At 36.5% G+C, this 27803-nt stretch overlaps 3 protein-coding genes across 3 annotated transcripts in view; 2 read left to right on the top strand and 1 right to left on the bottom strand.

The window, feature by feature from the left end:
* The window catches only part of LOC106092202 (carbohydrate sulfotransferase 13), a 36976-nt gene extending 31286 nt beyond the window's left edge, over positions 1 to 5690 (top strand). Inside the window, exons 2-3 of the mRNA XM_013258985.2 lie at positions 4106 to 4574; positions 4639 to 5690. Of these exons, the coding sequence (XP_013114439.2) occupies positions 4106 to 4574; positions 4639 to 4868 (699 nt within the window). The 3' untranslated portion in view covers positions 4869 to 5690. The remainder of the gene's footprint in view (positions 1 to 4105; positions 4575 to 4638) is intronic.
* A 2660-nt stretch (positions 5691 to 8350) lies between these two features.
* Positions 8351 to 8877, top strand: LOC106091959 (NADH dehydrogenase [ubiquinone] 1 beta subcomplex subunit 2, mitochondrial-like). The gene has a single exon (XM_013258684.2). It carries the CDS (start codon positions 8477 to 8479, stop codon positions 8765 to 8767), a length of 291 nt encoding a protein of 96 aa, XP_013114138.1. The 5' UTR covers positions 8351 to 8476; the 3' UTR covers positions 8768 to 8877.
* Positions 8878 to 12147: 3270 nt separating this feature from the next.
* On the bottom strand, positions 12148 to 12962 carry LOC106091927 (electron transfer flavoprotein regulatory factor 1). Its single transcript, XM_013258636.2, has 2 exons — positions 12819 to 12962; positions 12148 to 12674 (listed from the first exon to the last, which is right to left on the bottom strand). The coding sequence occupies exons 1-2, from the start codon at positions 12858 to 12860 to the stop codon at positions 12462 to 12464; spliced, it is 255 nt and encodes an 84-aa protein (XP_013114090.1). The 5' UTR covers positions 12861 to 12962; the 3' UTR covers positions 12148 to 12461.
* Positions 12963 to 27803: the final 14841 nt, after the last annotated feature.

A 27803-nucleotide genomic window follows, 5' to 3' on the forward strand; every position in this document is an offset into this window, starting at 1 on the left:
GCAGGTGGTTTCCAAAAAAATAAAAAACCAATCAACTTTATTTCCCAATCTCGACTATATAACACAACAAGTAAGGGAGACATTTATCAGTGGTTTGATAAATGTCTCCCTTACTTGGCTACTGGGAATACAAGCAATTCCCAGATATATATTTCCAAAAGATTAATGTGGGGCCAGAGAATTTGTCAAGCCGAAATGGGAACTTTATATGAGTATTTTGTGAATATCTAATAAAACTTTCTGATCTTACTTACAGGCATTCAACGACAATAATTGGATGGTGTTTGCTCCACCACATATTTTTGTTGTTGTTGCTGTTGCTGCTACAGCTTATGATGATGATAGTTTAGAATTAATTCACATCCTCTCCACACTTGTGGCGTTGTCTAAGGAAACCGGTATCATATGAGTAGACAGCCACACAATTCACTTAAAGCAGCATTGAGACTTAGAGACGAGTGCAATTTTAATATCCATGTCTGCGACTTGATTGAGGTGGTTTTGAACATGGAAAATTGAGCGAAGCAAAGCTTTCACCCAGTCGGTCATTCAATTACTTCCGTAATCTTTTAATAGTATGTGTGTTTCTGGCATTTGAAGGAAATTTGAAATTCATAGACATTAGCAAAAGAAAACTTGGATCGAAATTAGTTTTCACTTGCAATTGTTTTAATTTCTCAAAAGAAAATGCCTTTAATTATAATAACATTTTTATGTTATTATAATTAATATATACCATGGATGGTGATCATTCGGCTTGTAACTCCTCGAAATATATATATTCTTGATCGTCATGACATTTTAAGTCGATCTGGCCATATCCGTCCGTCCGTCTGTCTGTTGAAAGCACGCTAACTTTCGAAGGAGTAAAGCTAGCCGCTTGAAATTTTGCACAAATAATTCTTATTAGTAGTAGTAGGTCAGTGGGGATTGTAAATGGGCTATATCGGTCCACGTTTTGATATAGGTGCCATATAAACCGATCTGGGATCTTGACCCTTGAGTCGTAAGAGGGCTCAATTCTTATCCGATTTGACTGCAATTTTGCATGAGGTGTTTTATTATGACTTCCAACAACTGTGCTGAGTATAGTTCAAATCGGTCAATAACCTGATATAGCTGCCACATAAATCGATCTGGGGTCTTGACTTCTTGAGCCACTAGAGGGCGCAATTATTATTCGATTTGGCTAAAATTTTACATGAGGTGTTTTGTTATGACTTTCAACTGATGTGCTAAGTATGGTTCAAATCGGTCCATAACCTGATATAGCTGTCATATAAACGATCTTGAATCTTGACTTCTTGAGCCACCAGTGAGCGAAATTCTTATCCGATTTGGCTAAAATTTTGCATGAGGTGATTTGTTATGACTTTCAACTGATGTGCTAAGTATGGTTTAAATCGGTCCATAACCTGATATAGCTGTCATATAAACGATCTTGAATCTTGACTTCTTGAAATTCTTATCCGATTTGGCTAAATTTTGCAAGATGTCTTTTGTTGTGACTTCCAACAACTGTGTCAAATATGGTTTTAATTGGTCCATAACCTGATACAACTGCCATATAAACCGATCTGTGATCTTGACTTCTTGATACTCTAAAGGTCGCAATTATTAGCCGATTTGGCTGAAATTTTGCGTAAAGTGTTTTGTTTTGTCTCTCGTTAGCGTGCTTTCGACAGAGGGACGAACGGACGGAGGGACAAATATTTCGATGTCTTACATAAGGAATGACGCCTTTAAAGTTCCACAAAGTAGACGATCTTACACTAAAGCAAAAAAATGATAAACTAAAATAAGCAAACAAGATTCTGCTTTTGCACGAACATGGTGAATTTCCGATCATGTTTTCAGGATTGAAAATTTCTCAATTGAGCAATTTGTAAACTCCCAAAACCGAGCGCACATACGAGAATTTTAGTTTACAAACGGACCCTCGAAGTTGTGAAAATTTGCACAAATTGTTACTGGAAGTCGTTCGCGTACTTTATTTATCAGCAGAAGAGAGCGGGTAGGTCTGTTCGCGTACTTTTCCAGTAAAAATGTACAGGAGATTAAGAGCAATTTTATTCTCTTTAAAAAATGTGCAAGCAAAAGTACGCGAATGACTTCCAGTGAAAATTTGCACAAAAACAGCTGATTTTTCTTTGGTTTTTTATTTGCTTGCTTGGAAAACATTTTTTTTTAAATTAAAAAATGCTGGCGATACTTTTGAAATATTTTCCTTAGATAAACGCCAATTTATTGACCAGAGAGTGAAAAGGCTAAAAGGGTGCCGGTCCGTGCCACTGGACAGCTATCACAAATTACCGTGAAATCCCATGGCGGCAGGTTGTACGTACCGCATTGGCCCGATGGAATCTCTCATTCGCAAGGTCTACCGCCTCAGTGTAAAACAGATACAACAACCGTGCACGAAGCTACGAATGTCATCTGTGGCGCTAAGTCGCGCAAGGCACTGGCTCCACAAAGAAACTCTACACTGATGTTGAAGAATCTGGATCTGCCTGGAGTCGATTACCTTACAACTGTCCTCAGCCTATCTGAACACTTTTATAGTAGATGTAGATGCTGTCTGATCCCGCTACTGAAACCGGAAAAGGACACGAGCGAGGGGAGTCGTTCTGCTGGCAACCAAAGTACGCGAACGACTTCCAGTAAAAATTTGTTCCAATTTGCAAATTTGCAAAGTTCCCGAACACAGCTATTTTAGAAGCTGCTGGGATTTTATAAAAGTTTTCCAATTCGAGAAAACTATTATTATACCCTCCACCATAGGATGGGGGTATACAAATTTCGTCATTCTGTTTGTAACACCTCGAAATATGCGTCTGAGACCCCACAAAATGTATATATATTCTTGATCGTCATGTCATTTTAAGTCGATCTAGCCATGTCCGTCCGTCTGTCTGTCGAAAGCACGCTAACTTTAGAAGGAGTAAAGCTGGCGCTTGAAGTTTTGCACAAATGCTTTATATTAGTGTAGGGTTGGTTGGGATTGTAAATGGGCGAAATCGGTTGATGTTTTCATATAGCTGCCATATAAACCGATTTTGGGTCTTGACTTTTTGAGCCTCTAGAGAGCGCAATTCTCGTCCGATTTGATTGAAACTGTGCACGTGGTGTTTTGGCATCACTTCCAACAACTGTGCTAAGTATGCTTTAAATCGGTCCATGTTTTGATATAGCTGCCATATAAACCGATCTTGGGTCTTGACTTCTTGAGCCTCTAGAGAGCGCAATTCTCGTCCGATTTGACTGAAATTTTTCCAACAACTGTTTTAAGTATTATTCAAATCGGTTCATAATCTGGTATAGTTGTCATATAAACCGATCTTGGATCTAGACTTCTTGAGCCAATAGAGCGCGCAATTCATCCGATTTGGCTGAAATTTAGCATGAGGTGTTTTGTTATGACTTCCAATGACTGTGCCAAGTATGGCGCAAATCGGTACATAACCTGATATAGCTGCCATATAAACCGATCTGGGATCTTGACTTCTTGAGCCTGAAGCAATTCTTATGCGATTTGGCAGAACGTACAACGGCTTCTCTCATGACCTACAACATGTTCAATATGGTCTGAATCGATCAATAGTCAATCAATTAATTGCTAAATATTTTGTCGAAACTAAATTTTTGATGAAAACTTGCCGAATTTCGATTGACTTTGAAGATTTTTTAATGTGTGTTATTAAATAAAAATTGTTCAAAAACGTGTTCTCATATAAAATATTTTAAAATTTCATTTTCATATGATTCTTTGATTTTTGCAACGAAATACTTTTTTCAAATCTTCAAATGCCCAGGCAATTATGGAAAATATTCTTAGTTTTCTTTTTATTTTAATTTTTTTCTGTGTGAAGATTTTGTATATAAACTTTAAACCTTCACATCATTCACAGCAGGTATGGTTTTGTGTTTGGTTTAAGGCGAGAGGTAATCTTCTGGCTGTCCAGCAGATGATAGACATGGCCACAATGTTAACTAAACAAAAGAAATTTCTTTAAACAATTATTTCTTGTTAATTAACATGAGTGCAAAATACGATACATTAAAAATCTTAATAACAATGCATTTGCATTCCTTTATTTATTTTCAGGTAGCCTGCACAAATTGGAAACGAGTTTTAATGCTATTGAAAGGCCTCTGGCAAAATGGTACAGATCCTTTGCAGATACCCGGATATCTGGCACATTCAGAGGGCATGTTCAAAAAATTCAATAGCCTGGATGATTCGGAAAAACAACAAGTTATGTCTGAGTATACACGCTTCATTTTTGTGCGCCATCCTTTCGAAAGACTTCTATCGGCATACCGCAATAAACTGGAGGGAGAGGCTCCCAGTTCACGCTATTTCCAACAAAGAGTGGGTAGGCAAATAGTCAAGGGTATACGTGTGGATCCCAGCAATCATTCCCTGGAGTATGGTGATGATGTGACGTTTGGAGAATTCGTTCAGTATCTGTTGACGCCTTCGCTTAGTCTCAGAAACCAGTCTTCCTACAATGAACATTGGGAGACAATATCGAAGCTGTGTAATCCCTGTGTAATGAAATACAATGTGATAGGTAGGTGTAAAATGTGGGAGAGATAGAGTAATGTTTTCTAATTTCTGCTATTGTTATTTTACAGGCAAATATGAAACACTTTTCGATGACTCTGCCTTGGCTCTTTACTTAACCGGTGCTGAGAATGTCACATTTCCCTCCGGCCACAAACCTTCCAATACTCGCGCCTTTTTGCGACATTATTTTGATCCGTTGCCCATAAGTGCCATACGGCATTTATACGAAGTGTATTCGGATGATTTCAAACTGTTCGATTATGGATTGGATGATGTTTTGGGTTTTGAGTTTGGTTAATATGTTAGGCACATTTTCTCAGTAATCAGTTACACTGTATGGTTTCGATAGAAGTTATGAGAAAGATTACTACCTTTGTTATGAGGAAGATTCCCTTCTCAATTTAAGCATCTGACTATGGGTTAGTAATTTTGCCGATATCATATAACATAACAGAATATTGAGAAAGTGTCCCGATTATGGATTGAATGATGTTTTGGGTTTTGAGTTCGTTTAATATGTTAGGCACATTTTCTCAGTAATCAGTTATACTGTATGGTTTCGATAAAAGTTATGAGAAAGATTACTTCTTTGGTATGAGGAAGATTCCCTTTCTCAATTTAAGCATCTTACTATGGTTTAGTAACATTTTGCCGATATCATATAATATAACAGAATATTGAGAAAGTGCCCAAAGGTCTAGTGAAATAATTGTGTATAGTTTTTATTAAGGACAACAAAGTTTAATTTTCAAGCAATATTTTACACTTACAACAAATAGTCTATTGCCTTAGACTTTTCTCAAGTCCACATAAAATTTTATATTATGTAAAAATTGTTTAATTGTAGAACACTGTTAACATTAGTCATAAGTCGCATTTTATTATTGTAAGACAAACAATTTATGCCAAGACTTTGTTTATAGCCATCATTTCCTATATATACGTAGTTCTAGAGTAGTGATATACTAGGATATAAATTAATGTACATATTATTATTTTTTTATTAATGAACTTATAAAAGTTCTACAAATATCCCTTATACACACTACGACCATTTCGATATATATTTTATACAGGGTGACGCAAAATTGAATTCGAATTTTTGTAAGTTTAATAATAAGATCACGGCTTAAGTTTATTTTAAATTTAAATAAAAATCTTATATATAAAAAGCGATTTGTGTTTGTTGGTTTGTTTGTTTGTCTGTTCCGTGTAGGCTCTAAAACGGCTGCACCGACTTTCTTGAAATTTTCACAGATGGTGCATAATGATCCCGTGGCAAAAATAGGGTACTACATTATTTGATATCTGAAGGGAGGGGGGACTCTCCTCCTTACCCAAATTTTCAAAAACGCCATAGGAGTTTTAGCCGGTTAAGCACCGATTATGTCACTGCCTTGCGGGAGTAGATGGAGGATTATGGCTAAACGAACACTTTTTTATGTCTAAATTATTTTCAGGCACATTGTCCTTTCGCCACTCTTGACTACTATGGAAGACTGGAGGGAACTCTCTAGGCCTCATGGCAACCGTTTTTCATGCATGTTGGCTCCTTTTTTATTCTAATGCCTGACATTGTAATGACGTAAATTTTATCTGTGTTCTTCTGCGCTTTTTCAATCTTCTTGGGGCTGTTAACAGCCGGTCAGGTTTGACAGTATTAAAATGTCAGATTTTTGTTTGCATCCTCTTTGTTGTTATCTTCTTTCTGGCACATTCTCTGCTCATTTTCGCACACGTATACACACACGCACTCAAATTTCTTCGCACGTGTTAGCAAAACATCGATCAGCTTGCTGACAATATGGCGGATTGCACCATATGATTTGTGGTTTTTGTACAAATGAGACCACCTTTAATGTTTCGCCATGGGGGCGACACAGGATTCACAAATAGAAGGATAGGTGACTTGAACATCAGTAAGGATGTCAAATCTGCCGATTGAAAATGTCATCAAATAGGAGAAAACGTTATCAAAGTATGAATCAAGGCGGATTTAATAAGGTGGTCTCACGCGAGCAGCTGTTAACAGCCGGCCAGTTTTGACAGTATTAAGATGTCAGATCTTTTTTTTTACATTTTGTTTGTTGTTTTCTTCTTTCTCGCATATTCTTTAATCGTTTCGCCATGAGTGTGAATGTATAAAGAAAACAAGTTGACATCCTCAATGCCAAGTACTACTTAAAATTAAAAAAATTGTATGTCGGCTGATCGCTTGGCTTAACCTTATTTAGTGGGGGCGACACAATGATTAGAGGTTGTTAGACGTGTGCCGTGTGTGTTATATTACCCAAAATATATTCATTTACAGGTAGTGGAGTGCAGTATCTGTCAAAACCAGTAACTAGTACAACTCTGATTTTGAGTATGTTACTAGATCGCGCCATTTTCCGTTGTTTGTGTATGTATCGTTCTTAACTATAATACACACGTACAACCAAAACTCGTTGACAGATAGTGTACTTCGCGAGAAAACATTGTACTCAGCTGTTTACGGTACACTATCTGGTAGTTATGTCATTATATAACCTAAGTTTAAGTACCATAACAACAGAAAACACAAAAATCAATTTAGGTTAGGTTAGGTTGAAAAGAGGGTGCAGATATTAATCTGCGCCATGCCACTAAACACTATAGACATGCGCCTAAGCCAGTTATCGGCTTGTTGTGCGCTCTAAAAACTAACTTTTGAAAAGAAAATCTTAAGTTGGGAATTCCGTGCTACCAAAATCCATAATTGTTTTCCATACCACTCCCCAAAGTTGCTTCATGTCTGGTATCGTGTCCCCATCTAAGTACCGGTGTCTGTTAGCTCCGAAAGCCGTGCAATGGCATAATAAATGTTCCGAGGTCTCATCATCTTCCCCACTTGCCGCACCAATTTTGCACAATTGAAAAAATATTTGTTTTAAAGTTTATTTTTTTGTAGGCCGAATTCAAATATATATATACATATCAAGTTATATCATTTGGATTGGTGCGGTCACCTGATAAGCCTTGATTAGGTCTTTTGCACAAACATAAAGTGGATGGGCCCTATGAACATTAGGATAGTCAAAATCTGCCTAATTTGAATTTTAATAAATATCAGTACAAAAGCACACTGGCAAATTTCACAAGCTTAATGACGACACTCCAAAAAATTGTATGTCGGATTATCGATTGACTTAAACCCTGTTTCCACTGCGGCAGTGCAGTGTAAACAGGGTTTTAACTTTATTAAGTGAATCCTGTTAAAAACTGACATATATATAGCAAGATAAAATAAATCTCATCAACAATGCATCGTGTTGGACTCGACTGGTGTGGATGTTGCGATGTTTCCCAAAACGAAATGAGCAAAACGTGACAGTGTATATATAGCGCTAGTGAATGTTACTTAAACGAAAGGACGCATACAACGAAATTTACGGGCATACGTGTTACAAAGGGTACATAACTCCATCATCAATATGAGGTCATAAGATGGTTTCACACGAACAGCTGAAAACAGTCGGTATTAAGAAGCCAATAAGTGCAATTTTTTCCTCGTTCTCTTTGGTTGTGTTACCCTTTCTCTCATTTTACCTGCACACGTACACACACGAGCGCAAGTCTCATCTTGATGACTGATTGCACCATATGATTTGTGGTTGTTGTACAATAAATGAGACCATCTGCAATTATGAGGTCTATATATCCGATAATTCGATAATATATCTAAAAGTGTTAACCCTCCTAACTCTTTCGACAAAAATTTTGATTCTGGCAACACTCAAAAATAAAATTTGACAATTCACAATAACATAACAGCTGTTTGGAAGCTAAAAAGTGTAGCTGTTACGACACGATAGTCCACACTTGCAAACCAAAATAGGAAAATTTTACCAATATCGTTGGAGTTCTGCCTAGTTTGTCTAACTAAAGATGATCACCAAATTCCGGCCATTGTGTAAACCACTTTTGCAACATGTCATGCGAAATGCCGTCAAGGGAATTGCACCTCAATCTGTTCGTCAAAGTCATGTAGTTTCGTATCGTGTTGCTCCTCCACCACACTCTAAAGCAACAAGAATTGGAGCTGAAATGGTTGGTGCCGCTATGTGGTGGTGGGTGCTCTGGCATTTGTGGCATGAATCAGAGCACATTACAGGTGAATTTCCCTATCCCGAACCATCGGAGTGGACCAATTCTGAACTTGGAATTCCACCAGCATAAACGAAAAGAGAATGGTAGTTGAATTTGAGACATACATATTCTTTTGGATGAGGGCTATGTCGAATTAAAGGTTAATAAAATAATAATTGTAAATAAAATCATTAATTAGATATTTTATTCTACACCCATACTTAGTAGAGAGCCCGTATGCCATTGTAGACTTGGAATCGGCCAAGCTATCACTGAACTGGGTTGATATGAAAGGTTTGTATTGGAAAGTTGGGCCACCGTAGCGCAGAGGTTAGCATGTCCTCCCATGACGCTGAACGCCTGGGATCGAACCCCGTGGCGGGATAGCTGTGAGCACCACACAGTCTGGAACATTGAGTTCCAACGTGTGTGGAGTTTATTGCTGTCACGAGAAACAAGAAGCAGAGCCTCAGTGAGAGGGCGGGCGGCACTGGCTCTTGCACAAATACTGAGTGCCTATGATGCTCGATATGACAAGACGAGTTATTGGCACCTTTAAATAACTAATGACCAACCAGTTCTCTCGCCGAACGGTCCTTTGGACCGGAACGAGCTTCATCACCTACAGGAACTTGACGAGAATCACCTCCTCCACATGAAAATGTGGCTACAATAACAGACTGACTCAGACCTTAAAGGGTCAGCCTGTGTGGTGCTCACAGCTATAACGTGCCGGGATAGCCTTGATGAATTTGTGTTCAGTTTGCTGCACCTGCGAATTTTAACCTGAGTAGCTCTAAGGTTTCTAGTTAGGTCTTTCTCATCATTTGCATTGATGGTTGGCTTCAATCAAGGATTATATTCGGCTGATATGTTGTCTATGGATGTCTAGTGTGGCATAAGGCTGTGGACAACTGTGACCTCCACCGGATGATCGAGAAGATACAAGGTACAGCGGCATCTTTCCGAGCCTGGGTTCCCTGCCGGTTCTTGTCACTCTGAAATTCTGTAGCGGCCTCAATTGGCTGACTGGATCATACTGTAGCCGGTGAGTTTTTTCTAGTCTTGTGCGTTAGTTTCGTTTTTCAGTTGTTTTAGCTGTCTTGTACATTCCGTGGTATATGTTTATTTGTTTTTATGCCCACCACCATAGGATGTAAATATACTAATCTAGTCAATCCGTTTATAACACCTCAAAATATTGATCTAGGACCCCATAAAGTATTTATATTCTTGATCGTCTCGAAATTCTCATTCGAACCAGCTATGTCTGTCTGTCGAAATCACTATAGCGGTCGATCGTGTAAAGCTAGCCGCTTGAAATTTTGCACAGATACTTTATATTTATGTAGGTCGTTGGGGATATCAAATGGGCTATATCGGTTCAGATTTGGATATAGCTCCCATTTAATCTGTTCTCCCGATTTGATTTTTTGAGCCCATGGAAGCCACAATTTTTGTCCGATATGGCTGGAATTTTGCACATATTCCAACAACTGTGGCAAGCACGGTTGGAATCGGCCAAGAACCTGATATAGCCACTATATAAACCAATCTCTCGATTTGACTTCTTGAGCCCTTATAAGCCACAATTTTAGTCCGATATGGCTGAAATTTTGCACGTAGTATTCTGTTATGACTACCAACAACTGTGCTCAGTACGGTCTAAATCGGTCTATAACTTGATATAGCTCCCATAAAAACCGATCTCCCGATTGGAATTCTTGAGCCCCTGTAAGCCTCAAATTTCTTCCGATTCGGCTGAAATTTTGCATATGGTACTCCCAACAACGGAACCAAGTACTTTCCAAATCGGTCTAGAACATGATATAGCTCCCATATGAACCGATCTCCCGGTTTGACTTATTGAACCCACGGAAGAACAATTTTTGTCCGATTTGGCTGAAATTTTCCACATAGTGTTCTGTTATGACTTCTAACAATTGTGCTGAGTAGGGTCCAATTCAATTTATAACTTGATATAGATCCCAAATAAACCGATCTCCTGATTTGACTTCTTGAGCCCTTGGAAGCCTCAATTTTCTTCCGATTTGGCTGAAATTTTGCACATAGTGTTCTGTTATGACTTCCAACAATTGTGCCAAGCACGGTTCAAATCGGCCAAGAACCTGATATAGCCCCATATATAAACCGATTTCTCGATTTGACTTCTTGAGCCCATGGAAGCCACAATTTTAGACCGTTTTGGCTGAAATTTTGCACATAGTATTCTGCTATGACTCCCAACATTGGAACCAAATACGGTTCAAATCGGTCGAGAAAATGCAATAGTTACCATATAAACCGGTCGCACGATTTGACTTCTTGAGCCCTTACAAGCCACGATTTTTATCCGACTTGGCTGAAATTTTGCATATAGATTTCTGTTATGACTATCAACAACTAAAATTATATACCCTCCATGGTGGAGGGTATATAAGTTACGGCCCGGCCGAACTTTGCACGCTTTTACTTGTTTTTCTTTTTCCAATTCTCTTCTACCTTCTTTTGCGGCGAACACAATAGACAAAAGCTCCCCTAGTGAAGCAGGGAATGAATATCTTGCAAGCACTTTTTCTATTAGGAGGTCGAAAGTGGTGTGAAAATTTTGGTGATTCTCCTGACGGCAGCTCAGGAGACAGCAGATATCTTTTACTTTACGGATCTTGGTCTCCTTGTGTAGATGGTCGTTGTTTGTCATCTGTTGGTAGCTCGTAATGCACCCACATGGAGCGGTTCTAAGCACCAGAACGACCCACTCCTCACGATGGCCAGTGATAGCAGCGCCCACACACAGGTAACCAAGAATAAATTTTTTTCGCTCAGTTTTACTTTCAAGAAGCTTCCGTCTTATTCCATGGAATTTGAAAAACAACCGCTTCATTGATAATGAAACAATGCACCAAAGCTCAACACTGTGTATGTTTGCAGCAATGATTGCTTAGTGGTAGGGCAGGCTATAATAAACAAAATAAATACTAGGTATATACTGTATATTTGGGGTGATGATCTGTTATCTACCTCATCGAGGGCACAAATACGTGTTTTTTTTGCTTTTTTGAGCATAAACAAACTCGTGTAACACATTCGCCAAGGCGAATGTTTTTCTTTAGCAAAAGCGTAAATTTGCAATAACAAATAGCCACTGTGAGGTAAATAATGCGTCTCTTCTGAGATGGTTTATACATTCACACCGACTTTTTTGTATACATGTAGGGGTGTGTGTTCTACGCCCACTTTGATGTTTTGTTTTTGAAAATATAATTTGCACACAAATTACGCAGCATCCAAAATTATTGTTTTTCTTTACCTTTGTTTGATGATTGCCAATATACCAAATGTTATGTTTGTCGATAATTATATATCAATCAGAAAAGTTCCATTTAATTCTCCCGCATTTGAAGTGGTGTGGGGTTGCAGCACCACCTGACACCTTAAATATCTCCTTGAAAATACCAAACAAACTTGTATTATGGGAAATTCTATAAACCCACTTATCTCGCAAAAGTATGGAAGTTTCTTTTATTCTATACAAGCACAGCTGCTCATATTTCCACGAAATAGTGCTAAGACACTCTACATGCTACAAACAAGTCAAACATGAGAATTTTTTTATAACAACTATATATGGTATTCTAAATGGTAAAAAATATTTGACAGAAAAAATGCATAGTCTAATTACTGGCTTTCTTCCAGTCTCTCTCTCCACACAATGCCAAACGATGATGATGATGATGCAACATCACCCACATTCTCCCGTTGTTGCGCTGTTGGCCGTCTTGACTTACTCTTGGGAGTAACGCTGTTTCATGGAGCGATACTTCTTCAGTGAATACAATGCTTCAACTTCTTTGGCTACATAACGTCCTTGCGCCAGCAGTGCTTTGATTTTGTTTGGATCTTGCACATCTTTGTTTTTCATAAAGGCATCGCGTACCTGCTGGCGGAATTTCTGGGGCCCGTTGGGCCCGGGATATTCACGTCCCAAAAACTGCAACTGTTAAAAACGGAACATAGAAAAAGCAGGAAATATGATATTAGGCAACAGTCCGGTTTTTTTTGGAATATTTCCGCCTGTCTAATGACTCACAAGGTCACACGGCTTTTTGGAAACGATTTCGTTTCATCAGGGGCAACTTACATGTTTGTAAAGTTGTATAACTTTGGAGCGGAGCTCTGACATTACACGTTTAGAATTGACGAAAGGAAATTTCTTAATAATCTATTTATAAGTCGCGAAAGAGTTTTATTTCCTTCTATATTTCTGTTTTATTGCGTACTAGGGATCTAAAAGTCGACTAATCGATTTATCGAATTTTTGTGTAAAAAAGTCGATAAGCCGAAGTCGACTTTTACTGAATAAAAAAGTGGAATAATCGACTTTAAATTCAAAAAAACCGAAAAAAATCGAAAAATAGTTGAAAAAGTCGAGTCGCAGCCGACTGCTTGGGCTATTATTTTAAGTTATGGTTGCAATAGGTACAAGCGTGATCTTTGAAGGGGGAAAAACACCAAAAATTACTCCAAATGGAGCGTTTAAAGAAAGAAAGTAAAAACCCAAAACCCCAAAAACACCACCCAAAATCAAAAGTGGATCTATCGGGACAATACGGGCATTAAATGAAGGGCATTGAAGAGTAAAATACAAATATGATATTAAAACTTGGGTTCCAGTACCCATGGGGCCGGTCTAAGCCTAAACCACCTTCAAACAGACTTATTGGAGTTCATGCCAATATGGGGCTCAGATGAAAAGGTTTTGGGAAGTAGATTAAGAGTTTTATGCCCCCATCACAAAAACCCTTCAAATTAGTATATTAGTCGATAATGGCTATATGAGACTCAAAGAAAAGGTAGTTCAGAGTAGGGTACGAATATGACATTAAATTTTTAATTCAAGTATCTAGGTGGCGCTTTACCTCGTTAAATCACCTCAAATGCGATAATTGACCCTTCATGCCAATCAGGTATCCAATTTTATAGCCAATTGTTTGGGGGTACCATAACACCACCCTACGGTACATATTTACCCACAATGGCAATATGGCGCTCAAATTAAAGGTATTTGGAAGTAGAGCGAGAATTTGACATCCATATCTAAGGCACAACGTCAGAGGTGAAATTTAAAACTATTTTTTTTATTGCAAGGATACAATATTTAACAACAAGTAAGAGCGTGCTAAGTTCGGCCGGGCCGAATCTTATATACCTTACAACATGGATCGCATTTGTCGAGTTCTTTGCGCGCTATCTTTTTTTAGGCAAACAATGAATAATGAATAAGAACTGTTAGATCGACATGTATCAAGCTATAGATCGAGTTCTTCACAGTTTTTGGAAGTAATATCAAAACACCTCATGCAAAAAGTAAAGCCAAATCGAATGAGAAATGCGCCCTCCAGCGGCTCAAGATCCAATATCGGTCTACATGGCACCTATACCAGGTTATAGACCGATTTGGACCATACTACCCACAAAGGTTGGATGTGACACCAGAACACCACCATATCGGATAAGAATGGCGCCTTATAAAAGCTCAAGAAGTCAAGACCCAAGATCGGTTTATATGGCAGGTATATCCAAATATGGACCGATCTGAGCCAAATTGAAGAAGAATGTCGAAGGGCCTTACACAACTCACTGTCCAAATTTCGGCGACATCGAACAATAAATGCGCCTTTTATGGCCCTAAAACCTTAAATCGAGAGATCGGTCTATATGGCAGCTATATCCAAATCTTAACCCATCTATGCCATATTGCAGAAGCATATCCAAGGGCTAAATTTAACTCACTGTCCCATATTTCAGCGCCATCGGACAATAAATGCGCCTTTTATGGGCCCAAAAACTTAAATCGAGAGATCGGTCGATAGGGCAACTTTATTCAAATCTGGACCGATCTGAGCCAAATTGAAGAAGGATGTCGAAGGGCCTTACACATCTTACAGTCCCAAATTTTGGCAAAATCGGATAATAAATGCGTATTTTATGGGCGCATGATCTTAAATCGAGAGATCGGCCTATATGGTAGCTATATCCAAATCTGGACCGATCGGGGCCAAATTCAAGAGACATGTCGAAGGGCCTAACACAACTCTTTGTTTCGATGGCACTATCGATATTTAATTCTTTGACTAAATATCGAATGAAATTTTTCCGATGAATACTATCGCAAAGACTAAATTAATTTGCAAAACTAAACAATAATAAGCAATTCGACACTGAATGTATCCTTTAAGATATGTTGTGCCAGTAGAGGGCGCAATTTTCATCCGATTTGACAAACATGTTGTACAATGATTTGAATTTTATTACCAAAATCAGTGTTCGGTTCGAAATGTGTTCATTCACCGTTCAGCGATGAGGCTCATTTCTGGTTGAATGGCTACGTAAATAAGCAAAATTGCCGCATTTGGAGTGAAGAGCAACCAGAAGCCGTTCAAGAACTGCCCATGCATCCCGAAAAATGCACTGTTTGGTGTGGTTTGTACGCTGGTGGAATCATTGGACCGTATTTTTTCAAAGATGCTGTTGGACGCAACGTTACGGTGAATGAACACATTTCGAACCGAACACTGATTTTGGTAATAAAATTCAATGATTTGCAAGCGTTGCTCGTTAGTAAGTCTATTCATGATGAAATGTCAAAGCATACTGAGCATCTTTCTCTTTGACACCATGTCTGAAATCCCACGTGATCTGTCAAATACTAATGCATGAAAATCCTAACCTGCGTTAATTGATCCTTCATGCCAATCAGGTATCCAATTTTGTAACCAATTGTTTGGGGATACCATAACACCACCAAACGGTACATATTTACCACAATGGCAATATGGGGCTCAAATTAAAGGTATTTGGGAGTAGAGCGAGAATTTGACATCCATATCTAAGGCACAACGTCAGAGGTGAAATTTAAAACTATTTTTTTTTTATTGCAAGGATACAATATTTAACAACAAGTAAGAGTGTGCTAAGTTCGGCCGGGCCGAATCTTATATATCTTCCACCATGGATCGCATTTGTCGAGTTCTTTGCGCGCTATCTTTTTTTTGGGCAAACAATGAATAATGAATAAGAACTGTTAGATCGACATGTATCAAGCTATAGATCGAATTCTTCACAGTTTTTGGAAGTAATATCAAAACACCTCATGCAAAAAGTAAAGCCAAATCGAATGAGAAATGCGCCCTCCAGCGGCTCAAGATCCAATATCGGTCTACATGGCACCTATACCAGGTTATAGGCCGATTTGGACCATACTACCCACAAAGGTTGGATGTGACACCAGAACACCACCATATCGGATAAGAATTGCGCCTTATAAAAGCTCAAGAAGTCAAGACCCAAGATCGGTTTATATGGCAGCTATATCCAAATATGGACCGATCTGAGCCAAATTGAAGAAGAATGTCGAAGAGCCTTACACAACTCACTGTCCAAATTTCGGCGACATCGAACAATAAATGCGCCTTTTATGGCCCTAAAACCTTAAATCGAGAGATCGGTCTATATGGCAGCTATATCCAAATCTTAACCGATCTGTGCCATATTGCAGAAGCATATCCAAGGGCTAAATTTAACTCACTGTCCCAAATTTCGGCGCCATCGGAAAATAAATGCGCCTTTTATGGGCCCAAAAACTTAAATCGAGAGATCGGTCTATAGGGCAACTATATTCAAATCTGTACCGATCTGAGCCAAATTGAAGAAGAATGTCGAAGGGCCTTACACATCTTACAGTCCCAAATTTTGGCAAAGACGGATAATAAATGCGTATTTTATGGGCGCATGATCTTAAATCGAGAGATCGGCCTATATGGTAGCTATATCCAAATCTGGACCGATCGGGGCCAAATTCAAGAGACATGTCGAAGGGCCTAACACAACTCACTGTCCCAATTTTCAGCAAAATCGGATAATAGATGTGGCTTTTATGGGCCTAAGACACTAAATCGGCGGATCGGTCTATATGGCAGCTATATCCAAATCTGGACCGATCTGGGCCAAATTGAAGAAGGATGTCGAAGGGCCCAACACAATTCTCTGTTCCGATGGCACTATCGATATGTAATTCTTTGACTAAATATCGATTGAAATTTTTCCGATGAATACTATCGCAAAGACTAAATTTATTTGCAAAACTAAACAATAATAAGCAATCCGACACTGAATGTATCCTTTAAGATATGTTGTGCCAGTAGAGGGCGCAATTTTCATCCGATTTGACTAACATATTGTACAATTATTTCTCTTTCTCTCTGGCTTTATTAAGCTTCGTTTTATTTGGTCTGTGCATTGATATTGCTTCTATAGAAATTGATCTCCTGATTATTACTTCTCACTTTTTTTGGAAAAAAAGGTGATGGAAAATTAACGATAGTATCGATACTATTGATACTTATATTTATAACTATTGAAAATATTGAATATTGCGATTATCAATAATTTTCCAGCTCTACCTTATTTACCAATCACTTGCCGTAAAATTAAACAAGTAAAAAGGCATTAAGTTCAGCCGGGCCGAACTTTGGATACCCACCACCTCGGGTATATATGTAAGCCCCCTTTCGTTACAATCCAGTGAAAATTGGATAACTTGTGCAACAAAATTCGCCACGGATATTAAGTCTAATAAATATAAGTCACTGTTGAATTTTGTATTTAAAATTTGAACAAAATCGGGTAATAAATAAAACTTTTATGAGCTTCTGACCCTTAATCAGCATATCGGTTTATATGACAGCTATATGTAAATACAGTCCGTTCTTTACCATATTTGGGTCTGATTCCAATTTCAGCGAAATCGGTTAAAAATAAAGCTTTTATGGGCTTCAGACCCTTTATTGGCAGATCGGTCTATATGGGTTCTATGGATTATTGGGTTCTATGTTGAGAGCCTCAAATTGGATTCTATGTTGAGAGCCACTGTTTCAAATTTCAGCGAAATCGGTTAAAAAATAATGATTTCATAGGCTTCAGACCTTTTATCGGCAAATCGGTCTATATGCCAGCTATATCCAAATATGGTCAAATTTGGTCCGTTCAAGAACTTAACCAAGGGTGCATTAAAAAGACGTACCTGTGCCAAATTTCAGCTCAATATCTCAATTTTTGAAGGCGGCAGAGTAATTACAACATACGGACGGACAGACACACGGACATCGTTAAATCGTCTTAGAATTTTACGACGATCCGAAATATATATACTTTGTATGATATTTCATATGATATTTCGATGTGTTGTAAACGGAATGACTAAATGATGGGTATAAAAATATCTACAGTGATGGGTATAAAAATATCGAATTTCCATATCGAATTTCTATTTTCAATTGTTCGGCCGGGCCGAACTTTGGATACCCTATCGTAACAACCTATCGTCAAAATTCGGTTAAAATGCATACCTTATGCCCCATAGCAGCTATATATCTAACAACTAAAACTGTGCTTATTTCGGCCGGGTCGAATCTTATATATACCTCCACCATGGTTCGTATTTGTCGAGTTCTTTTCCCGGTGTCTTTATTTAGGCAAACAAAGAAAAGAAAATGATAAATGAAAATAATTGCTATGCTATTGGAGCTATATCATGTTATGGTCCGATTCGGACCATATTGGAGACCACAGTAGAAGTCATTGTGTAAAATTTCAGCCAAATCGAAAAAGGATTTCACCCTTTAGGGTCTCAAAAAGTAAAATAATCCATTTACAATCCCCACCGACCTACACCTATAAGAACTATTTGGGCAAAATTTCAAGCGGCTAGCTTTACTCCTTCGAAAGTTAGCGTGCTTTCGACAGACAGACGGACGGACATAAAATGTCATGACGATCAAGAATATATTGTATATACTTTATGGGGTCTGAGACGAATATTTCGAGGACTTACATACAGAATGACGAAATTAGTATACCCCATCCTATGGTGAAGGGTATAATAATTAGAGCAATTAACACATTGTTTGAAAATATTTTTATCAATAATATTTTTTCAATATCAATATTTTTTCTGTGTATCTTCCAATTCGGACAAAAATAATCGGTGAGCATGATGTGATAGCGTTGTCAATTCACGGTAATGTGACGATTGACATTGTCGACAAAGAAGTATGGCCCAATGACGCCGCCGGCATGCAAACCGCACCAAACAGTTATTTGTTGTGAATGAATTGTTGATTCGTTAAGCACATGTGGATTTTCACCAGAACAATAGAGCATATTTTGTTTATTGACGAAATCATTAAGCCCAGAAATGAGCTTCGTCAACGAAGATGATTTTGATTTTAAAGTAGCGGTTACCGACTCCGAATTTCTGTAGTAAATTTTTATGATTTGCAAACGTTGTTCGTTCGTGTACTTTACCATAATGGAAATGAGTATTTTACTGAATAAATTGACAGTGACAGTTCGAAAAGCCTTTACCTTTGTGTCTACTATCCTGAATAAAAGGCATAAAGTTAGTTTCAAACATATTTTATTTTAACTTATATAAATTTTGTATTTCATTTAACTACACATGTTGTCTGTTTTTTTTTCTCTTGGATTTTGTTGCTCCTTTATTTTGGTTGTTGTTTTGTTGTTGTTGTTGGTTTATGGTTGGGTTTGTTTAGTTTCATTTTCATTAAATTCATTACAAGATTTTGTTGCTGTTTCAGTTTGTCAGCAATATAAATATGTTCATGTTTGTATTTAAATAAAATGTTTTCTCTTTTTTGTTATAGTTATATTTTTTTTCATGGTAAAATCCAGATTGTTGTTGTTTGGTTTAAATATATTTAAGAAATATGAATAATATACGTTAGTTGTAGGTATGTTTTTTTTTTTGTATATAACATTTAACAGTTTTCGTTCATAATTTCCTTATTTTTTCTTTGCTCTCATTTTTTCAACTCAATTTCAGCGTAGATAATTTTCAGTTTTTTTTTCATTCGAATTAATACATAATTCATAATGAAAACAGGGGAAGTTTGTTGTTGTAATTATAAGTTTGTTATTGAATTAAAATGGCTTATTTTTCTTTGGTTTTTGTGTAAAACTAAAAATTGAAAATAATGACTTAAAAATTTATACAAAGATTGACTGAAATGAGATTTTAAGATTAGCAATAACAAGTATTTTACAAAAGTTGTAAAAAAACAGAAGATATTAGTTTTTCTTTTTTAAATTATTTATTTTTTTTAACGTCTTTATTTCCAATTCAGCAAATGCTTTTTAAGAAGGAAAATTTTTATAAAGGTTAAACCAACTTAGATAATGAAAAAAATATATATTCGTAAAGTCTTTAAACTTTGGTGCATTTTGTTTTTTTTCGGATTACTTGGGCTAGGATTAATTTTAGTTATATTAAATGTTATGGAATTATTACTATTTTGTTTAATTTATTGTGGAGGTTTTAGTTCATACTATGTGGTGCTGATGATTATGTATAAATGAGTTGTTGTCTTGAGTATATAGTTTTATGTTTTGTATATAGTTAAAAACTATGATTTCTATTTTGCTATTATATTTTTTTTCTAAGTGCTTTTTTTATTTAACAATATTTATGGAATGTATATAACTTAGAAATCATGGGATTTTTTTGAAATATTGTTATTAGGTATATGCAGTGGCAGAGAAAATTCTACCGACATCTGTCTAAATGAGAATTTAACCAAATAAGTTTTAACTAATAATAATTGGGGACAAAAATGATAATGATATCCGTCATTCAGCAGAAAACTTTATTATATTTATATATCTTATTTTGTGAAAATGGTATTTTGGATGGGGTATGTATACTTTTCTGTGTCACTGTATACATAAATATTGTACATATATGTGAGTATTCTGTTGCTCTGTATAAAAAACAAAAATCTAAAATGCTCGGAAACATAATAATTTATATATTATGCCAAAGCAGGAACGCTAACCAATGCATTATAGTGATATTCTAAATAGTATATAGGCGTCAATCTACATGGAGATGTCATAAGGGAGCTCAAAAAATTTTTGTGTTCAATCAATTTGAATTGTATTTCGCATAGATAGTGTGGTATTAAATATAACTTACTATTCCAAATTTCAACAATTTTGTAATATGTTAAGTACGCATTTTAAGAGACCATAAAGTAAATTCGAGGGTTTGGACTAAAAGACAGCAATATGAGTATTCAAATGCCCTCCGCTTTAAATAGTATTTGGCAGTTGTGTTAAAGAATTTAATCGAAAGTAGCTCATCGTTCCAAATTTAAACGAACTTAGGTCAAAGTTCGGATTAAAGGGCTACAAATACATCTTAAGCCAAGAGATCAGGCATGGTTAATTCACTGAACAAAATTACAGGGGTAACCTGTACCGCAATTCTGTAACTTATAACGAACATGGTTTAGTTAAATATGTCGACAAAAAATTCGTTTGCACTAACAACTATGTATGTTATTCTCTGAAACACTATTCATTCAATCCTGATTTAAGTCTCTCGTCAACTGATTTTATGAAGGGAAAACAGATGATTGAGCCATTAAATCCGGATTTAAAGAGCAGTGTAAACGGGGTTTAGTTCCTAGTTAACAGAAATCGTTTTCTATTTTTTCTCTCTGGCAACTCTACCCAAAAAAAAAAAAACACGTTAAAAGGCGTTAGGTTCTTTGGTAAGGTAACTTTGGATACCCACCACCTCGGGTATATATGTAAACCACCTTTCATCAAAATTCGGTGAAAATTGCATACCTTATGCATAGCAGTCATATCGAAATATGTTCGAATTTGGACCGATTTGGAACCAATAAGTACAAGTCATTGTACAATTGTGTATAACAAAATATTGGTATTTTTAGTAGCTATATCTAAAAATTAACCTATCTGAACTATATACGACAGGGATGCCGAGAAGCCTAACTTAAGTCAATGTGTCGAATTTCAGTGAAATTGGATTATAAATGCGCCTTTTATGGGGCCCATACTTTAAATCGAGATATCGGACAATATGGCAGCTATATCCAAATCTGGACCAATTTGGGCCAACATGCAGAAAAATGTCGAAGAGTCTAACACAACTCACTGTCCCAAATTTCGGCGACATCGGACAAAAATGCGGCTTTTATGGCCCTTAAACGTTAAATCAAAAGATCGGTCTATTTGGCAGCTATATTCAAATCTGGATCGATCTAGACCAAACTGAAGAAGGATGTCGAAGGGCCTAACACAACTCACTGTCCCCAATTTCGGTGACATCGAACAATAAATGCGCCTTTTATGGCCGTAAAACTTTAAATCGAGAGATCGGTCTATATGACAGCTATATCCAAATCTGGAGCTAACTGTGCACTATTGCAGAAATATGTCGAGGGGCTTAACGTAACTCACTCACATTTCCATTTACGGCATTTGCCATTCAAGGTTGTTTCATTGGGGGTAGATTTTTGTTGTTGTGCTAATGACGATACCTCTTAATTGTCCAATGGTCCTTCAGCTAATAAATTTCCATTTTTAATGATACAATTATTAATAAAATAAAAACTTGCGCTTTGTTATTTACATCGTGAGAACTTTTAACCTGATATAACACTTGACTAATAAAGTAGTAATTATAGCCGAAAGATTAGCGAAAGTATATCGAAATTTTTGTAAGAATGGGCATCCGATAATATGTGAACCTACTAATATTTATTGCAATTTTATTCGAACTTTCGGTACTGATGGAATTTAGGACTTGACTCATGCAGAACACTTTTAATGCTACATAATTAATTTTTTGCGTCAATAGCCGTATTTTATTTCAGTCCTATCCAGTATGAGCCAGATTTTGTGGATAAACTTTGAGTACAAACAATGTTGTCCTTGATAGTTATCGATAACATGCGATTACAGATAATAATAATCGATTAATCGTGATTTGCACTGTATAGTACTAAAATGAAACACTGCAATCATGTGCGCAGTCCGAGTTAAGGACGTGGCGACGAACCTAAACTTGGCAGAGTGGAATGAAATGGTCGGTGGGACAACGAAAACCCTTTGAGTAGACGAGGCAAGTGCTAATAGAAAGTAAAAAGGAGATCAGTATAGCTTTCGGAATCATAAGGGGCAATTTTTTAATCGACAAAGCGGTTATCAAATCAGAAACTACGAAGAATGGCACGAAAATTTACCGTCAATGGCAAAAGTCGTGCGCCGCCGACTCTATAATACCCTACAGCTACCCTGTAAGTACAAAGTAAGAGCTATGTCTAATTCTGAACCAGTTTCGATGGACCTCGCCGGATGTTTTCAGATGGGTTATTAAACAATCCGTATCACATTTCGAGCAAACATGTTCAAATAACTACAATATTATTGCAAATTACCCGAAATCTGACGAACATATACATAAATGGCAGCTATATCACAATCTGAACCGATTTCTGTGAAACTCACCACTAATATTAAGATCCAAATTTCGAAAGAATCGGTTAACAAATGAGCTCTTTATTGCAATATTTCTCAAAATCGGACGTACATATATATGGGAGCTATATCTAAATCTGAATCAATCTTTATAGATATTGAAGAAGACGTCAAGGAAAGCGCTGTACAAAATTTTGGGAAGATTGGTCAAAAAATGCGCTTGCAGTAAACCGTATCTGAAACAATTTTTTCCAGTTTCAATAGTCTTCGTCTCCTTACCAATGAAATGTATGATGTATGAAAACTGCGACCTGTAGTTTGTACTCAAATTAACATGGGCAAAACAGAATACTCTGCTTTATAAAGTTTGTCTACCGGCCCATCGTTGTACTGGAGGTCAATGCGGCTCAAGCACAAAAAGCACTTGCATTGAAATTCAAAGAATGTTCAAGTAGATATAGCTGTTTATACCGATCTCACGATTTAAGGTTTTGGGTACATAAGAGGCGCATTTATGTCCGATTTCGGACAGTGAGTTGCTTATGCCGGCATCCCTGTTTAATTTGGCTTCGATCGGTTCAAATTTGGATATAGTTGCCATATAGACCGATCTACCGATTTAAGGGTATGGGCCCATTAACGCCAAATTTCTTATCCGATTTCCCTGAAGTTTGAGAAAGTGAGTTGTGTTAGACCCTTCGACAAGATCGGTCCAGATTTGAATATATCTGCCATATAGTCCGATCTTTCAATTTAAGGTCTTGGGACCATAAAAGGTGCATTTTTGTTTGTCCAATTGCGCTGAAATTTGGGACAGTGACAACTTTTTTTAATTTGGCCCAGATCGGTCCAGATTTGGATATAGCTGTCAAATAGACCGATCTCTCGATTTAAGGTATTGGCCCCATAAAAGACGCATATATTATCCATTTTCGCTGAAATTTGACACAGTGACTTATGTTTGATTTTTCGACATCCGTGTCCTATAGTTTCAGAATGGTCTATATTTGGACACAGCTGCCATAAAGGCAAATAGTGAACAGTGACTTTCATTTATTAGACAACTCCATGTCTGTGATGAATTTGGTCGAAATCGGCCCATATTTGGATATATCTGCTATGGGTGCATAAATAATGAATTTTGCACCGGATTATGACGAAAGGTTGTTTACATATGTACCCAAGATGGTGGGTATCCAAAGTTCGGCCCGGCTGAACTTCTACTTGTAGGATAATAACTTAATTCGCATACAATACAAATATACAATAGGCTGGTAATACGTTCAATTTTTACAGTTAGAAACTCAAGGTTGTCGTAGTTACTTTTTTGAAATACTACAAAAATGTCAATGATAACACAATAGCACGTTTACATTGAAATTTTTGTGGTCCGTTTACGCTGCGACATACACAAGCGTATATGCGTATACATGAATGTGCTTATCACATACAACCATACACAATTTTTGAAAACAGTTGCATATTTTGGTACTTTCGATTATCGATTATTCAGCCATGATATCGGGTTTATTTGAGATTTAAAAATAAAATGGGATTTATTTTGGTATGGTTAAACCTGAAAAAAAACACAGAATTTAGTTTTTATAACTCGAGAAGGTCATAAATCGGGATTTAGTGCCCAATGTAAACGTACTTTAATACATTTATTAAAATTGTTTTATATATTATGTGGGAATGCCTTACTGAACGAAATCTGTATGTTTTTATACCCTCCAGGATGGAGGGTATACTAATTTCGTCATTCCGTTTGAAACACATCGAAAAATGCGTCTAAGACCCCATAAAGTATATATTTTGTTGATCGACATGACTTTTTAAGTCGATCTAGCCATGTCCATCCGTCCGTCTGTCGAAAGATTGCAAACTTTCGAAGAATTAAAGCTAGACGCTTGAAATTGTGCACAAATATATCTAATTAGTGTAGGTCGGTTGGGATTGTAAATGGGCCAAATCGGTTCATGTTTTGATATAGCTGCCATATAAACATAATCTTGGGTCTTGACTTCTTTAGCTTCTAGAGGAAGCAATTCTTATTCGATTTGGCTGAAATTTTGCACGTGATGTTTTGGTATCACTTCTAACAACTGTGTTAAGTATGGCTCAATACAGTACATACCCTGATATAGCTGCCATATATACCGATCTTGCATCATGACTTCTGAAGCCACTAGAGGACGCAATTTTCGTCCGCTTTGGCTGAAATTTTGCACCTGATGTTTTGGTATCACTTCCAACAACTATGTTAACTATGGTTTAAATCGGTTCGTAATCTGGTATAGATGCCATATAAACCGATCTTGGATCATGACTTCTTAAGCCACTAGAGGGCGCAATTCTTATCCGATTTGGCTGAAATTTTGCACATGATGTTTTGGTATCACTTTCAACAACTGTGTTAAGTATGGTTCAAATCGGTCGATAACCTGATATAGCTGCCATATAAACCGATCTTAGATCATGACTTCTTAATTTTGTGCAACGGCTTTTACCATGACTTTCAACATACATGTCCAATATTGGCTTAATCGATCAATAGCCTGATATAGCTCCCATATAAACCGATCTCCCGATAATGCTTTTTGAGCCCCTACTAGGAGCAATTCTTATCCGATTGGACTGAAATATTAGCCAATGACTACTATGGTCTTTAACATTCAATTCACTTATGGTCCAAATCGGCAAACAATTCTTTTCCATTATACTTTGGGTATATAAGATTTGTCCCGGCCGAACTTAGCACCATGACGTATTTAACAGGTAGTGTACCGTAAACAGCTGAGTACAATTTTTGCAAAGTGCACTATCTGTCGACGATTTTTGGTTGTGCGTGTGTATTAAAGTTAAAAACTATACACACACAAACAACAAGAAATGGTGCGAACTAGTTACATACACAAAATTAGAGTTGCACTAATCGCTGATTTTGACAGATAGTCCACTCAATATTTTGCCACTGCCACTACCTGTAAATGAATATATCTTGCTTCGGACGCTCTTACTTGTTTTGCTTCAAATCTTTTATCCAAAAAAAGTTATCACGAAAAAATTTCGCCAAAAGTGAACCAAATATGCGAAATAGGAAATTACACTCTGTTTACGGCAAACTTTTTTATATACTCCGCAAAAGGAAGCGGAGTATTGATCTAAGATCCTTGAAAGTAAGTATAGTTTTAATCGTCATGACATTGTAAATCAGCTAGCGATTTATAACCATGTTGGTCAACCATTTGTTTGATAGTTATCCCTGTGGTAAATGCCAAGTAAAAACCAATGATCTGGAAGGCATATACACAACAAAGAGAACTGTGGAATAAATCAAATCAACAAAAACGAAGATGGCGAATTAGTGGGCTTTATGTCTTCCTTTAATTGTGTGTATGTTATGAGTGCTACATTTCTATGGCTTTTAAACGAAAATTGACAATTTCGCTAAAGGACTATATAACGAACGATTTGGAGAAAATTGATTATATTCGACTCGAAAATTTAACATTTTGAACTATATCGTAATTTGGACTACAAGCGAAATATACTATATAGCATTGCAACACAAAAAAGGCAGAATTTGTTTACATATTTGGCAACTGTTTCCGAACGATGTTCCTTATTTTCACCTCTTGTAGAAAAGTTGAATATGGCTCAAATACATACAAATGCTGCCAGTTTCAATTAGGGTATAATTCTTGACCTTAACCGAGGTAGAGGTAGCCTAGTCAACATCTATGTTACCAGGTCAGAATTTAAGATAGATTTCAAATGTTTATTAAATTACTTTTTTTCAAATGAGAAAACCCTATACATGGTTTTACGATAAGGTGATTTTGTTGTTGCTTGTTGTATGAGCAATAAGTTTTACCTATATCAAACAAAGCTACACAACGGACGACATGCCATACCAAAAGAAATAAACGTCTTTTTTTGTTTTGTGGAATATGTAATGTTTTATTTTATATTGGTCATTTCAAACAAACTAAACAAACAAAAAATCAACATTTAAAGGATATACAAATTATTTGCATGTATGTATGATAAAGAATTTTATTTTATACTATAGATTGGCTACAAATTCTTGATTTGAATCTTAGAACAAGAACCTCGCACTCCTTAGAGATCTTGCTCGTATTTAAATATTTTTTATGTTTGCCAAGAGAGGTACAAATGTTACTTGTGATAGCCAACGAGGAAGTTAGAGGACATAAAACAAAATAAAAATTTTAAATAAATAATAATAAAAAATTACCAATTATGGACAACCTAGTCAAGGTTCAAAACTAAAACTCAATTAAAGTTTCATGTTAATATATAATTATTTGTTATCGTTTATTATTGGAACGTATAGATTAAGATTTTGCTTTATATAAATCAAATTTGAAACATTCAACACATTTTTGTTTTTAGTTTTTTTTTTTTGTTTTTCTTCAGCTCTTTTCATCTTTGTTCGATTTCGAATATATGTATGTTTGTTTGTATATATATATATATATAGTATATATATGTGGGAATAATATACTACCTATGCTTGTGTGTGTATGTATATGTATTTGTGTGTGTGTGGATGTATATGATAAATTATATAACATGGTTTGATTTTGTTTTTTCTTCTTTAAGTGGTATGTATAATGTAAGTGTTTGTGATAATATGTATGTGGTGATACTTGTTGTATGTTATATGTATGATGTCGGTGTTTGCGTGTAAGTGATTTTGTTCTTTTCATTAGTTTTAAATTAATTTTATACA

The sequence above is a fragment of the Stomoxys calcitrans genome, chromosome 3 (genome assembly GCF_963082655.1).
Source record: "Stomoxys calcitrans chromosome 3, idStoCalc2.1, whole genome shotgun sequence".
Lineage (NCBI taxonomy): Eukaryota > Metazoa > Arthropoda > Insecta > Diptera > Muscidae > Stomoxys > Stomoxys calcitrans.

What these genes read in the sequence shown, in the direction of transcription:
- LOC106091959 (XM_013258684.2), top strand. Translation starts at nt 8,477, where the DNA reads ATGATCACCAAATTCCGGCCATTGTGTAAACCACTTTTGCAACATGTC.
- LOC106091927 (XM_013258636.2), bottom strand. Translation starts at nt 12,860, where the DNA reads ATGTCAGAGCTCCGCTCCAAAGTTATACAACTTTACAAACAT. An exon ending in TTATACAACTTTACAAACAT is followed by an intron (nt 12,675 to 12,818) that starts GTAAGTTGCCCC and finishes CGTTTTTAACAG; the next exon opens with TTGCAGTTTTTGGGACGTGA.